The 15,993-nt window shown below is 46.2% G+C and overlaps 1 protein-coding gene and 1 long non-coding RNA gene across 9 annotated transcripts in view; one reads left to right on the top strand and one right to left on the bottom strand.

Moving 5' to 3' along the window:
• The window catches only part of LOC119448640 (histone-lysine N-methyltransferase, H3 lysine-79 specific-like), a 369,011-nt gene that overhangs the window by 131,175 nt on the left and 221,843 nt on the right, over positions 1–15,993 (bottom strand). For 3 of the 7 annotated variants that reach the window (XM_049665657.1, XM_049665658.1, XM_037713516.2), the window contains exon 1: positions 4,764–4,870. The exons of 2 other annotated variants lie outside the window; for them this stretch is intronic. In XM_049665657.1, coding sequence (XP_049521614.1) covers positions 4,764–4,855 — 92 coding nt within the window. In that variant the 5' untranslated portion in view covers positions 4,856–4,870. Of the gene's footprint in view, positions 1–4,763; positions 4,871–11,492; positions 11,789–15,993 lie in introns of those variants that run through there. 2 more of the 7 variants (XM_049665659.1, XM_049665660.1) reach the window with 2 other exon arrangements.
• LOC125944707 (uncharacterized) overlaps positions 9,938–15,993 on the top strand; it is a 137,335-nt gene continuing 131,279 nt past the window's right edge. The window contains exon 1 of one of the 2 annotated variants that reach the window (XR_007466376.1): positions 9,938–10,108. This is a non-coding gene — a long non-coding RNA (uncharacterized LOC125944707). Of the gene's footprint in view, positions 10,113–15,993 lie in introns of both variants that reach the window. The other variant, XR_007466375.1, reaches the window with a different exon arrangement.

Raw genomic sequence — 15,993 nt, 5'->3', positions numbered from 1 at the left:
GCAGCTATAGGGGAGCAGCGATAATGCGGGGCCTTGGCCCGCGCCCTCCAGCACCGCCGGTAACCACTCGCTTGTGCCGTGTGTAACGCCCTCATAAAGCCGCGCGCGAGCGCACGACATTTGTTCCTGTTTGTCCTTAACGCCGTGACCTCTCGCTTGTTACAGTTGAAGACGAAGACGGGTCGGGAGCGAATGGAGGATGGGGAAGGGAGTAGGCTGAGAAGCGAGCGACGCGAAGTGATGCGTCGGGATGGGGGGAAAGGTGTGTGTTGCGAGACGTACATGCTCGTCCGCTGAATTGCCCAAGAAGGAGTAGGTGTTTGACCGGTCAAATAGGCGACGACGACAGGGGTGTTGGGACATTAGAAATGTTGCAACCTGACGCTCTCACTGAGCGAAATTGCATAGGTTGTAGGTGGGCAGATATCGAGATTGCAGGAGAATGTGGGAAGACGGGGCTGGCAGAGAATGAGGTGTAGCAGGATTTCAAAGTGCTGTTTCAGTGAAACATGCAGACGCATTTGCAAACGTAGGGACAGATGGACGAGTTGGTGTGGTAACATGTTGAAACAGCGACATTGCGAGCGTGTGAACGCGCTCAACAGACCTGGACGAAAAAAAAAGAAAGAAAAAGGACGAGACGCACGTACCGCATCTTTGGTCCTCGTCACGCGTTTACACGTTCGCAATGTTTAGCCAACTCGTTCAACGGGCTGTTTTTCATCATGTGAGACATGAAGACACGAAATTCAAGTTTTTTGTTCGATTTCTTCTGTTCATGGCATTAAAACAACTGCTGGGGTATCAATCGCTCAGTGAAGCCCATGTATACGCACACGTCCATAATAATGCAATGGCAGGGTCCCCTTGTCATTGAGGAAAGTCGGACGGCTGCATGTTGGCGCCGGAAGAAAATTGCAGTAGAAGTAATTAAACACTGGAGGCATTCAAAAAGTTATATTGCGGGCTTCCTTCAATGAAAATTTATCGCGAAGCTCAAAAGCACTACACTCTTATTATTATTATTATTATTATTATTATTATTATTATTATTATTATTATTATTATTATTATTATTATTATTATTATTATTATTATTATTATTATTATTATGCCGTGAATAGCATTAGGTCGAGTACACCTACACTAACGGCTTCGGGAAACACGTAAATGTGTGCGCGTATGCTCAATGAAATATAAAAAAAAGACAGAAATTTTCATATTTATCGAAACACATGTGCTCTTGGAGACACTTCATTTGTTGTACTGTTTGGCCCCAAAGTGTAAATCAGAAGCCGAAAATGCACTATGGAACGGTACGCAGACTCGTTGTATGCCGCGATCGAGGTAATACTGTCCAGGGCTATAAAGTGAAAACTGCGGGACAGACTTGGACAAGGCTCGCTGCTGAGATCGCACATTCAGCAGGATTTAAGTGGACATGCCGGAAAAATATTATGCCTACCTATAGGAGAAGAAACAGAACGAAATATCATAAGGCAGAATGGCTACACCCGCCTCCTCCCCTAAAAATAACAAATAAAATAAAGTAAGCCAAAGAAAGCTCGCGTGATGTGTCCAGACAGCGTAGCCAAAATATAAAATGTTTCTTTCGAGCTCTACGCGTGAGAGATCTCGTTTGTTGCATGACTTGTTCGAATGCAGCAACAGTTATTTACTGGCAGCATCCGGGACCTATAAGACGGGTTTCCCATCTTCGCACGGACACACGCTATACCGACCGCGACAGGCACGAATAAATGCGACCGGGCCAATGGCAGTTCGGTCCTTCTCCTCTCGCTGTCGTCATTTTCTTTTTTTGTCGTTCTTGCGCAAGGTCGTTTTACGCGGTTACTCTGCGACGATGCAATAAGCGTGCACGCGCTAAAGAGTGACATAGTGGAGCGAAGGGCGGGGGGATTGCGTGAATAGCTATAGAACGGCGGGGTCCCATTTGGAGCGATCGCAAAACGAGGCAAAGCAAACGCCACAGAGCCGAAGCCAGTCGCGACCGCGCGGGCTTCTCTTTACGGCTCTCCTTCGTCCAGGTATAATGCGCGGCTGTAAACTGGCCGAAAAAGAACGCGGCACGTTAGGGAAGGGAAAGGGCAGTGGCCTAGCGTTCCCTGTCTCGCCTGGCGTCGTCGTAACGGTCGACGAGGGACGGGGGACAGAGGATAGGCTGTCGTAAATACGCCAAGTGTCCAGGGTGTACGGAGGGAAGGACAATACCCATAAGGGATCTAAGACAAAAGAAAAGACGGGACTTCTCTCTCTTGTTTCTCTCTCTGCCCCCCCCCCTCAATAGTGCTGGCTTGCGTGAATAAACGGCGAGACACTCGTGCATAATGGGCAGCGACGCTGTGACACTCTCAGAAAGAGATAGAGAAAGAAAGAAAAGGAAAGGCTGGAAGGTTATGCTTGGTGGCCACCATACTAAGGGTAAGCCTTAGATGATCGGGCGTAGGCACGTACAGGTAAATAAACGGTTCGATGGACGGACGCGTGGATAAGCGCAATGCAGATTCCCAGGCCTGTTTTGGGATGATGTTCCGTGGATGCGCAAGAGCATATTTTGCACGTCTGAATGGCGATGTTACTTAAGCCGGTCGGTCCATGGCTATTATACATAACTATAAACGGCGTCAGAACAGGAACCAGAAAGTGTCCACAAGACGACGCGGTATCTTGGCGATCATTACGGCGTGGATCCCGTCTTAGTGTTGTTTACTCAACGTAGCTATGCACCGAACGGCCCTGGCATATACCATTCAGATGCACAAAGTACGCACATGCGTAGTAATCTATAAGCTGGTGTTTATCAGGAATATTCTGTAGTGAGAGCTGGAGAGGTTAGCCGCGCCCGGGCAGGCTACTTCGGATGACTTTCCGCACCTATATTAACGCGATAGCGTTTAGGGCCCCGTGTCGCCGAAAATCCGGCGTCGTCAACCGGCGTGTGATCGCGGGTGGCGAAGAAAATCATCCAACCACATTGACCGCGCAGGCCCTCCACGTGGTACAAGGTTTTGGTGGACAAAAATTGAATTTCTCACAGTGAAATCCGCCAGAAAAATGGTAAAGTACGACTTTACCATTCGGCGTCGGATTCGCCGTCGGATTGTTTACCAAACGGCATGGGATTGTAATTTGAATATACGAGAAAACCTAATTCTGCTACGAGGAAACTCAAACATTTCTACCAGACCTGCGCGCGTCTGGGCAATAGCAAACAATTATTAAAATAATAAAAAAAGGTGCTAGGGCCTTCACATTTTAATATAAGACCACTAATATTGCCCCTGGAAAAACGTCTTTCCAGCAATGCATTTCATTTTAAAAGTGAAGCCGACTTTAAGAGGATGGCTGTAAGCTGGGTCTTTGTAAGCTGGCTTTCCCACGTTCAGTGTCGCAGTGAATGAAGCCTACTTGCCGTATGCGAACGATGCGATGCGAACGGGTCCCGATAACGCTATCGCCTTCTACTCTTAAGCGTCCTCCAAGTTATTGTCACGCCTGATTGCAGATATTTGCATGTATGACTTATTTGATCCGTTGTGACATAGAAATCGCCACTCGACTCTCTGGCGATGAACTCTACCTTCGTGCCTAAACAGTCAACAGGTTCAGTGGTTGCCGAAACTCCCGGCAATCTTAAGCAAGCCGCAATACCGACTGCATTTGGGACGCCCGTGTGAGTGGTTCGCGTCTCTAATTCTCGACTCGCTAATTCTATGTAAAGGAGACTCGAAATTCCGGCAAATTCCCTCTCCACTCTTGGCACGCGAACCACAGTTAACGTTTCGGCTGTGTTGCGATCCCGAAATCCCCCGTCTGGCTTATGGGCTATTGAGTTTTGCGGAGAAGCCCACTCCCAGAATGCATCACGAACACAGTGAATGACGCCTAGTCTAGAGCCGGCTCCTCAGCTAAGCGTGAAATATAGCCATTGCGTGGAAGCAATGTTGCTCAGTAATGTTTTCTTCTTTGTCCGTGTCGTAAGGCACCGTATACCGTTCATTAAACTTCCCACATATAAGGTTAGCTAAAATATTACTCTATCTTAAAGGGGCTACATTCGACGAAATGTATACTAAAACCAATGGGTCAGCTTCGCTCAATGATTTTGTAATCTTCCATGAACCCGTTCGTTCCAGCGTGTCTCAATATTGCCGCACTGAAAACATAAGCTGCCACTAGAAGCTTTTCTTGGGCATAGGATGCGAACAGATCGTTCGAAGAAGACGACAAACAAGGCACGTCATCAGTACGTACGACGGCACATGGGACGCTTGCTTTGACGCTGAGGAGTTTCTGTACAATTTCTTTTGCTAAATTCTTCACTTGTGCTCCTATTTTCCATTTCCTTTCATGTATTTCCCATTGATCTTTACTTTGCCCTACGAAACAGCACGCACGTAAATATATCTAATGCCATCCGATTCTTTTCCAATACCACATAGTAGGCATGCGCCATTTCCTTCAGAGAAATCAAGTCAAAACAACCCAATCGGAGGCGTATGAGTGACCAAGTATCGCAGGCGCAACCCAAGGCACTTGCTATGTTGACAGTATGCATACTACACCAGCGAAGTAGATCTAGCGGTGAGGGCAGGGCCCTATAAGCAACCGCACGTAGTCACAAGTCGCGTTTTATTAATCGTGAAACCCTAATACCTCCTACCACAGCTGTATTAGATAGAACCGCTTAATTAAAGATAACCCCCTTAATTAGATATAATCGAACGGACACCTGTACTTACTGTACGTAAGGTTTCCCGGCAACCTGAAAGCGTGCACGCCAGCGAAGTGGGCGAAAGCCTTTGAGAAACGATGATGATGCTTCGCCAGACATATTGTGAGCAATAAAAACTCTTTATAGCTCGCAAGATAACTCGTGAGCAAATAATTTATTCGTCCGTTTCTGTTCTTGCTTTATTTGTCTGAAGTGAATTGCGAGACCAATTTAAGAACACGGAAAAGCACAATTAGAAAAATAATCTAAATGTCAGAACACGAATTCATATGGCTGCTGAACAAAAAAGGAAGTTGGGAGATCCGTGTATTCTGTTCGTACGTCAATATTCAGAGGTATGCTACACAAAAATGTTAAACGACAAACCCGACTGCTCCGTGTATTCTGTTCGTACGTCAATATTCAGAGGTATGGTACAAAAAATGTTAAACGACAAACACGACTGCCGACATTTAAATAAGTTCCGAAGCAATATGAAAAAAAAAGTACTTGCTCTCTGTCAACCCCAGGCGTGGAAAATAACGCAGGAAATTAATGCCGGCTTGTGCGCTTTTCTGCACGGTGTACCACAATTATTTTGTGCTCCCCGTAGGAAGGTTGAGCCACAAAATATTCAGTGGCGATGGAGCGGTAAATTCGAGATAAATGCGCTAGTATTGCGTAGCACCTGTTTGAGACCCCGAATCAACGATTTAAACCATGCGATATATATATATATATATATATATATATATATATATATATAATAGTTAACAAGAAGAAAGCTAACCGACGGTCCCGATTTTTATTAATAATATCCGTCAACATTGATGCCTTCAGGTTTCATGTGGGTTTTATGTGGGTTTATTGACCTGGGTTGCCTTCACCCAAAAAGATCACGTGCTCGTGACGCCTGCGGCAGAAAGGATCTTCCAGATCCGCTGCCTAGGTTTGTGAGTGGTGGCGCTGGCTAACACTCCCAGGGTTAGTTCTAGTTGTAAAACATAAATACCCCAGAAAGTGGATGGAAAAACGGCGCCGCGGTAGCTCAATGGCAAGAGCATCGCACGCGTAATGCGAAGACGTGGGATCGTTCCCCACCTGCGGTCATTTGTTTTTTTTTCATCCATTCTCATTTCCATTAATTTATCGTTTCTTTAATTCAATTAGTAAGTACAAGTAATTTCCCCTATGTTGTCCTTGGTGTCATTGTTTGTTGGCTTCCTATGAGTAATAAAAATCGGGCCCCTCGGTTCCCTTTCACGGCGTTGATATATATATATATATATATATATATATATATATATATATATATACGCACATACATGCTCTTCAAAGCTCTCCCATCCCTTCTCATCCTCTACCACGTGACCGGCTTTCCACACTTCATACACGCACTTTGACACTCCTTATGCGAACGCATTACGATGTAAACCGCATGTCTAAAACACTGCTCGTGGGATTTAGGAGTTAGTGTTTCGTGCATATCGTTGTACGATCTACAATAAATAGGAGCTGCCGACGAAATGGGTCATGCAAAGAAAGCTTTAGACGAGCAATACAAAACAGATGAATAAGTGCGACGTAGAGAGAGAGAGAGAGAGAGAGAGAGAGAGAGAGCTCAAATGCTTTTCTGATAAGCCACGAAACAACGTAAGAGAAAACGAGAACCCGAGATTAACGTCACAAGCTCATAGCGTTGACGCGCTCGGAATCCGTGTCGGCATTTGACCTTTTAAGACTGAGCGCCGAGCAGTGTAATTACATAAACAACACATTCTTCGCAGGTCGCGCGTTCACAGCGTTAAGTCAACTTACTATGAGTAATATTTCGGAACTCCGATGAACGAGTTAGAAATTGAAAACGAGTGCGCCTAAATGATTTGAAACGACCTATCTTTTTTTTCTTTTCACGCCCAAAACTAGACTTTCTATAGTAAAACAGTGTCACAATTGAAAAAGAAATAATAATAGTAACCCTTATTATTAAGTCTTGTGAATATCAGACACATCATCTTTAATGATAATGAGGCAAGAGATACTAATTAGGAGAGGGACTTACGGGAGTAGTAGCATCGGTTAACTATTCCGCGAAACTTGACAACCTAACTTAATTAATCTCCTGTGTACATGAGCATGAGTGGGAAATGTAATACGTGTAGGAAGGAATTCTTACGGTGCTTCCTTTGCGAGCGAAAAAAAAATGGTACTGCCTGTGTAATTACTCGGGCAGTGCGGTTTACACAAACCAAGTCGTGCAATACTGTACCGCAGGTCACTTGAGCGATGACGATAGGCTTCCAACTGGCTAGGAAGTCTAAGGCAGCATGTAGCGTGCTGCGGTGCGTTGCCACAACAACCGACGTGAAAGAGACGCGCCATGTGTATACGTTCGAAACATTCCACATTCTGCACATATCGCTTGAGTCACTCACGTAGTTCTTAGTATTAAATGGAGAAAGGGAACAAAAAAGATCAAGGAATAAAAGTTCTCGTGGCGACAGATTTAATGAAAACAGGAACGCCGGCTATCTGCAAGGGAACGAAACGAGGTTCCAGACTTGACATTCAAAAACTTTAAATGCGATTAGTACTTATAATACTCTGCCTCGGCGACGCAGTCGCGATGTGCACTACAGGAGTGATCAGTGCAGTGCTCTTTTGAGCGTTGCACCCCGAAAATGCGTCAGTGGAGAAAGATCGACTTGTTTACGCTCCCACGCGCAGCAAATCTAAATTTTATAAATTCTTAATCGGAAATAACACAACGAGGGCCACGGATGCACCGAACAGACGGCATTATACGGAAATGGAGTATCTAAATTTAAAGCCGAGGGAGTGGTCGGAAGCGCGATTTACAAGGAAGACATTATTTCTGGCAAGCACAAAGGCTTCAAGATGGGAGGAATGAGCATTTAAAGAACGTTCCACAGAAAGGTTATAATCACTATTTAAGTAGTCACGACTCAGGTTAAAGTAGCATCAGGCATTCCTGCGGATGACCGGCGGTCGAACGTCACTCATAATTGAGCAATGTGCTTCCACCGTGGCGACATTTGGCTACTGGCTGCACATGACTACGCACTTTATTCTTCCGCCTTAACTGGACAATGGAAGCGAAATATCAAGTAAAGAAATTCGGTACATTGCACTTACCGAATTTCTAAGAGATTAGTCTTACTGTGCTGAGGGACTTGATATGTCATAAAACGCTAAAAAATGAGGGAAAAAAGAAGACAGAGAAAGATAAAACATTCTTTCAGTTCCCGTACGAGATATGTTATCTAACGAGGTGGGGAGCACCATTCCCGTCAGCGGAAACGACAATTCGTTGGAGGTGTTATGCAAAGACACTCCTGTACCGTGCTTCGGGTACAGCTGTCAAAACTAATCCGGCGTGCCTTCGTAATTAACCCACTGTGCAGTTTGCGGACGTTAAACCACGCAGTTTAATTTTTTGATGGACTCTGCTTTTAGATAGGTCATCCCGCAGCGGGCATCTTAGCGGCGACAAAAGCTGCGTCGAGTACCAGGGCAACGAGTGAGTTGCCGCGGTAAATCGGGGCTAACGGTCAACCCGTTGCTTCCGCGATCGTATATACAGGAGGCGCCCATAAAGGAAGTTCGGCGCAACGACGAAAAAAGTGCTCCTTTACTACCGCCATTATTTTCTTTTTCTTCGCTCCGTTTGTCGTGCAAAATCGGAATAAAAGAAAGCGCGTCGTAAAAGGAGGTTTGCGCTTGATGCACGAACAGCTTACAGCTCAACGCACGTATCGGTAACAACAATACGTGCCCGCGTGTAACGTTCCGCGATTGCGCAGATAAAAGAGCCGTTACACTTTCCGTGTCGATTGTGTCACGATTTTTTTTTCTCCCCGTGTTGTGGTATATAAACTACATACTCCGCGCGACGCTGTATTTGCTCTTGCGAGACGCCGTTGACGACGGATACAAAATGCTATACGGTAACGTTTAACGGCTAGGCGCGGGCTTTCGCGGAGGCCATATCGTGGAAGCTGAGAATGGTATAGTAAATATTGCCGCGAGTTAAGACGGTAAAATTATGGGCGCGGCAGTAAAAGTAGTCCTTCGCTTGCGTGGCCGGCGCGTGTCAGGCAAAGCACGCGATTGAAACGCTACACAACGCGTTATCCCCGCTGTGAAACTAAACTGGGCCAGCTCTCATCGTGCACATAACGCGCGCTGTGTTTTGAACAAACAAACAAACAAGCAAACAAGCAAGCAAGCAAGCAAGCAAGCAAGCAAGCAAGCAAGCAAGCAAGCAAGCAAGCAAGCAAGCAAGCAAGCAAGCAAGCAAGCAAACAAACGCAATGTACCACTTGTGCTCTCTATTTTCTTCGATTCCATGCCGCGGCGGCCGTATTTCGGTGGCGGGGGAGAAATGCTAAGACGCTCTTGTTCCGTGCATTAGGTGCACGTTAAAGAACCCGATGTGCTCAAAATTAATCATGAGACCTCCACTACGGCTTCATTGTACAGTGCAGTTCCGGGACTTTAAACCCTACAATGAAAAATTTTTGCCTGTATTTAAGTGTACGTTTATTGAGCTCTTTTATTGCAGCTGCTATACAGGACTCCGCTTGAAGCAGAGGCGAATAACTACAGTGTGGGGAGATGTCATTACAGACCCATGCAATCTCACGGCTAGGTACATATCGTTACTACCCTGCCGTAACTTCTGTAATAAGTGACGTCACAGTGCTTGCTGGTCAGCAGGAACAAGTAAACCAGATTTTGCCAGGCGAACGAACACTTTTTTTTTTACAGCGAGTCCTTTGCGACCGTATTTTGAACATAGCCCGTCTACCGACATAACGCAGCCTACATAACCTGTCTGCCATAATTCACCCAGGTGTTACGACACGACGGGTCAGGTGGCTCGTGTCACTCGGGTGACAAAACAGAAAGTGCATATGTCTGCAGGCTTTTCACCTCAAACTCGCATGGGTGGCTGCCATCTCGTGAACGACCATGGGTATAGTTGCAGACCACGCACACAGGCACTCACGCGGCGTGCCCGTGAACACGAGTCAAGGAAGAAATATCGTGCTCCATATTTGTCACGTTAAGCAGATATGTGTTATGTGCACTTCCACGTAAACAGTTTCCAATCAGGGTAGGAAAGTGACGGGCAAAATGCGGGTTAAACACTCCAAATCATTCCGCGTAAGTGCGCCACACCCTTTTTTCTGTTTTTTTTTTCCGGGGTATGACTGCAGTGGCGCGTATAAAGCGGCAACAGCTGCGAACCATCATCACGACATATGCGTGCACAACGGGCGGGATGCCGCGCCTCCGCATTCTTGACAAAGCTTCCTAAAGTCGTGTTGTTTGCGACGGACGAGTCACGTACGTACGTGCGCATTTATTTCGCACTTGCCGCACGCAATAGAGTCTGGGTCCCGTATTCACGAAACAGTTTTTACGCTAGACATGTTCGCAAGGACAAGAAGCAACCAATAGTCACGTTGTGCAACAATCAACTCCGAAATCATTCGTTCGCTTGTTTTTAATCTCGCAACCACGGTGAAGCATTCGTTCAAAAGAAAAAGAAATAAAAGAAAAAAAGAAACTATAGGCGATACTCCATCGGGTGAAAGATAAGCTTACCTCTCACCTTGCCGGCTGTAAATGTGTGCATTGAAATTGAACAAGTGTAGAACCTCAGTTGGCGGAGGGCTGTTTAACTACTGGCCACATTGACTTGAACCTTTATCCATATTTAGATGTACAATGTGATACTCTGAGCTGTAAAATTTGCTTGTTTGGCCGATCAAGCGGTTGGTAGAGCTAGATATGTAATGAAAAAAAAAAAAAAAAACCACTCGCCGCAATCGACAATGTCAACTAGCTACAGCATTGAAAAAAAGGTTAATGTAAAGTCTGAATAGGCACGAAGAGCATTAAAGAGCGCTCACTAAGAAGAATCAATGTAATAAAAGAAATCAATCAATCGATCCATCATCAATTTTTTACCACCCGTTTCTGGTACCGCTCTGCAAAGCCCAGCACGTACTCTTGGGCTGATCACTCTGCCTCTCAGGTTAACAGCTTATATTACCTTAACCTGCTATGGAAACAATGCATACACTGCAAGAAACAGCTAAGGTAACGTTAAGAGGCGTCTGGACTCTCGGCAGGAGACAAGCTATGCAACCACCCAGCAGACACGATCTCAGAACGCGTGACCTTGGACATTTGCAGCACCATATCCACGTTAACCATTGGTGTTCTTGGTGATCTACACGAATGCACTGCGATACCCGGAGGATTCTGATCATCCGCAGGTGCTTCCACGCTGCTATCTCTTTGGTAAACAGTATTGCTAATGTCAGCGAGGACGGTACATAAAAAAGAGCTAACAGAGCCTAGATAGGGAGAATAGATCTAGGCTCTCTTACTGAACCTAACCGTATGCCACTGACCGAAACCGTCTGTTATTATAATTACGCGAAGGACACGCCCGTACATAGCATTGTTGCTATATACACGCATCGAGGTGCGCACATATTGGCTTGACTGCAAAACGAGCAACGAAGAAGAATTCGAAAGAGGTCGAAATCCACTGCGCAAGCCGACACAAGTTCCGACAGCGCTGTAGGACAAAGTAAAGAAGGCTTTTCACTTTGGCACATTTTGGCGGTTGTTTCTCCGATTTATACGTCAATATTTCAACAAATCTAATGAAAAAAAAAAAAACTGTTTGGAAACTACACGAGTGCAAAAAACTCACATTGCCAAATCTTTGGATCAACGCGGCGGCCGCTCTGGCCGTAGCATCGTCGATGTCGGTGAAGTGTTATTGCCGTGCTAACGAATACACGTGGAACTGATTCGGAGTAAAATGGCGTACGCTCCCGTGCGGAACGCAGCTGACGGCGCCGCAGTGGCGCGAACAGCAGGCAGCTGCTGCGTGCGATATACGCTGCAGCGACGCGGCGCGTGTTGCGAAAGTAAAGAATTAAAATGAAAGGATGGCACCAGTGGCCTCCGTTATCCGAAATGCAATGCGAACCCTGCTACTCCTTGCGCTCATCTCGGAGGCCTTATTAAGAGACCCTTTGTTTTGCTTAAACAGTTGCCGCCAGCAGTGAAGAAGCTGGCATGGCGTGCAGAGGCTTGCCTGTCATTTCGTTCTATGCGCAGTTACGCAAGAAAGTTTAGTGCGCAGTAATGTTTTGTTTTTCTTCGCAGGATATGATAATGAATGAATGAATGAATGAATGAATGAATGAATGAATGAACGAAGGAAGGAAGGAAGGAAGGAAGGAAGGAAGGAAGGAAGGAAGGAAGGAAGGAAGGAAGGAAGGAAGGAACAAGAAAACAAACAAATCAGTGGGTAAGTGAGTGAGTCTCTACCGAGCGAGACCATGAGAGATGGGGCATTTACATACGAATCAGGGCCGTGTGCATACTTGCCTCAGAATCAACCAGTCGAGGTTGTAGGCTTATGGCGCTCCGTGGAACTATGCAGAGGTAGTGGTACGTAACCAGTACTACCGTCAGTGCTCGAGCAGGTGTGGTGGGCGCCAGAGCATGAGAGGAATGTTTCCGCTTCTATACCTGCCTTTTGTGCGGTGCGCGCTGCTCTGAATAGTGGCGCGCGGTCGGCGGTACACTAGTGTCCTTGCGTATTCGTGGTGCCTAGCACAGGTTAACTAAACCAGCGACCAAGCGTTAAGATCCGGGTTCGCGCATACCAAGCGAGCACTCAAAGCGAGCTCCGCCGTTGTAATTGTTTGGCTCACCAGCTTAGCCCTCGATACGAACTCAAAACATAATTACAAACCTAAACGACAGCGCGCGTCGTATAGTTGTCGAAAAACTATTCCCTTGGTCCGAAGCCAAGCGACACGAGAGGTCGAACTAGCGCCATCAAGATAAAAAAAAAAAAAAAAAAAAAAAGCGACGGAGCCCTTTAGAACAAAAGAGTAGAAAACACGACGGAGGCTGACATTACCTGAGCTCGCACATAACAGCGATAAAAGCGTCGTTTAAGCGCATCGCGCAAACGTTGGCTTAATTCACGGTTCTTGTATCAACCACTGTCGTGCAACAACGATGAAGAGATTATACGATCTGTTCACGTCGACATTGCGAACGCAGGTACATTTAAACAGATGCTTGCAATGACACGTTCCTGTCGATACTCAAGCTATCCTTGTCGTTGTTATTGTTGATATTGTAGTTGTACAAATAGACTCGGTTCTAGCCTCGTGACGACGCAGTCGAAATACAACACACCCCCAGCAAGTCTTGCGCCTAAATGCCACCCTTCGTGCTATTCGGTATATTTCTCGCGTTTTCTTATAGAAAAGCTTGTCGAAGGCTAGAAGTTAATCTGGGTTGATCCTAAGCGACAGCGCGCGTCCTATAGTTGTCGAAGAACTATTCCCTTGATCCGAAGCCAAGCGACACGCGAGGATCTGGAAAGCCAATGCCACAACATTCTGCCGACAAAAGCGATCGAGCCAAAGTGTATTCGCTTCTAACAAAAACCGCACTTCCATGGTAGATGTGACCGCGCTCTACACGTGGGGCCACAGCGAAGTGCGTCTCACTTTATGTCGTTCCCGGAATTACGCTCGAGGGCTGACTCGTGCGTCGTCGACATTTTCCATCTTCCGTATTTGATCACCGAGCGGCGCACTACATGCAGACGCTACGCGAAGTGCGCAGAAAGACTTTAACTGAAGGAGAAAGACGCGCTGTTTAAACGAGTTAACACAGCCTCGCCTCGTCGCGGAATGCAACGAAGCCATTTGTCACGCGAAAAAAAAAAAAAAAATTGCGCCCGACTCTCGACGCTGCCTGATGCGTTTGTTTTCACCGGTGATACGACAGTCGCCGACAGAGACTCGTTTGTCATCGGCACTGCACCAACGCATTCTCAAATGCTCGCCAATAATTGTTTCCATTATTGAGTCGGTCGTATATAACGCGTGTGTATTGCGCACTTTTTTTTTTTCATCGAACGCAAAAAAAAAAAAAAGAAGGAATTCCGCCTTTGAGTTTTAGTTTGTGGCGGTTAACTCTTCGGTATCGACAGTCAGCAAGTCGATGTTTTCTCGACTAATATACATGTATACGCCTCTTCTATACCCCTTTCCGAAATGGCATCGGACGCTTTTGTCTGAGCGAATTTAATAGACCTGAACAAACAAGTCGGTTTGCTCTTCCTCGAAAATAACCGACGTTACGAATGTTTTATTCATTAGAGCGCGCGCGCGGTACGTGTTCGTGCAGTGCGCAAAACGAAATGGATCGTTGATGCTGTAGAACGTATTTACTTCTGCACAGCTCTCTCTCCTCTGAGACCACGTTGCAAGCGCAGCTCCGCTGCCGCTTGGCTGCGTATATTGTAAGCCTTGCAGCAACGAAATATCTGCGACATATTTTCTCGCAGCTGCTTTTGCTTCTGTCTAGAGTTCGCATTCCATTTGCAAGGTTAATGAATTACAGAGAACGAAAGACTACAGAGAAAAAAAAAACTTCGTCGTTGGGACCACGAGAGAAAGATCGCTGCCGCTCGACATCGTTTCGTTTGGGCGGGAACGAACGCGCTCTGTTTCAATGCACCCTATGTATGTATACTTATACGCTGAATGGGCCGCGATATACTGTTCCCTCCGGTTTCATGAATAATCCGCGAACGCCTGTATATAGGTTTGATTGGCTCATTACAACGCCCGTTCCGTTCCTACTCGTTTAGGCTCGTTATAGGAAATGGGCGGCTATTTGCTCGCGCTCGCTTATTTGCAGGAAACGAAGGGGCGATTCGGCGAGCGGGACCCTTTCACCGAACAATTGTAGTTTCGAAATGAGCCTAGTGACTCTCTTATTTCATTCTTTTTTAACCTCAACGTGGACAGGAAGCCAATTAACTGGCACGGAGTCCAAACCACGAGAGCGAGTGTGTCTTTCCGGGAGCGAGAGGCAGGAAGGAAACAACTCAGGGAAGTTTAATGGTTGTTATGAAGACAAGGCGATGAAGTTTCTATCAGCGGCGCTGTCTCGGCAGTTATGACGTTCGGTTGCCGAGCCCGGTAGTTCCGGTCTACTCTACCAGCCGTGGCGACCACACTCCGGTGGAGGCCGACTGCAAGAGCTCCAGTGCACTCATAATAACCACTAGACGCCAAAACCATATGTGCTAACGACCTTTGCATTATAAAAGGCTGTTTTCGTCGTGTTTATGCAAACACGTACATAAAAAAAGCAGATTAAACCTATACAACATACTTTGCGCCAAACGATTAGTGGTATGAAGGTTAAGAATAGCTTCACTGCGATTACGACGAGACAAAAGTTGAGTCCTGACGGCAGTAAAATATTTCCACAAGACTGCAAGCGAGCAGAGATAAGTCCGGGTCAGTGTATTTCGAAACTGTCGGGCGCCGTCGGGAGTGAAACTACCATGAACGTGTAGACAAAAACGTTTTACGATTACTTGCAAATGTGATGCCATTTGTGAATGTATATGGATATATACATCTGGTTGCCTTGTTTTTATGACACTTCCCGGCTAGTGTTTCTGGCTTTGTTTTCCCGTAACCTAAACTAGCTTCCTCCATATTTATGACTTCGCTATACAGCGCTATACATGCGAGTTTATTTTATGGCGAATGTATTTGTTTCGGCTTCTCGTCCGCTGGTGACGGGATGTTAACAAGAAGCTCTCTTTCTCTCTCTCTGTCTCACGCACGCACGCACGCACGCACGCACGCACGCACGCACGCACGCACGCACGCACGCACGCACGCACGCACACATTTGCTTTAACAGAGAAACTGGCGCAAAAAAAAAAAGGGACACACAAAGGTTATAAACGAAAGACAACAATCAGCAGCACGAGACAACTCGTCTCCACATCGCAACTGGCCACAAAGAGCTTTTGATTCCAACAGCAAGAAAAACATTTTTTCTGCCCCTCAGCAAATGTGATTTCACAATTGGAAGCACTTTGCGAATCCAAGCTCGCTATAGCCGAGTCCTCCCGCGTCCAAAAATAAAACGATGGGGGAAAAAAAAGAGGCAGAACATACTAAAACATAAGAAGCATACGAGACGATGAGGACCGGAGGAAATTCAACTAACAAACAAGAGAATAATACCACAAGTAACGAAAAGAGGCGCATTTCGTTTCGACTTTTCCCGCCCGCTCCCTACCCCCATCGCCTTCCCGCAAATGCTGCACTATTAATTTCCGCTTCAAGTCAAAATGCGTTATTTTA

This window comes from Dermacentor silvarum, chromosome 4 (assembly GCF_013339745.2).
Source record: "Dermacentor silvarum isolate Dsil-2018 chromosome 4, BIME_Dsil_1.4, whole genome shotgun sequence".
Classification (NCBI taxonomy): domain Eukaryota; kingdom Metazoa; phylum Arthropoda; class Arachnida; order Ixodida; family Ixodidae; genus Dermacentor; species Dermacentor silvarum.
Note: the sequence above shows the minus strand (reverse complement) of the source record. Positions and strands in the feature narration are given on the sequence as shown.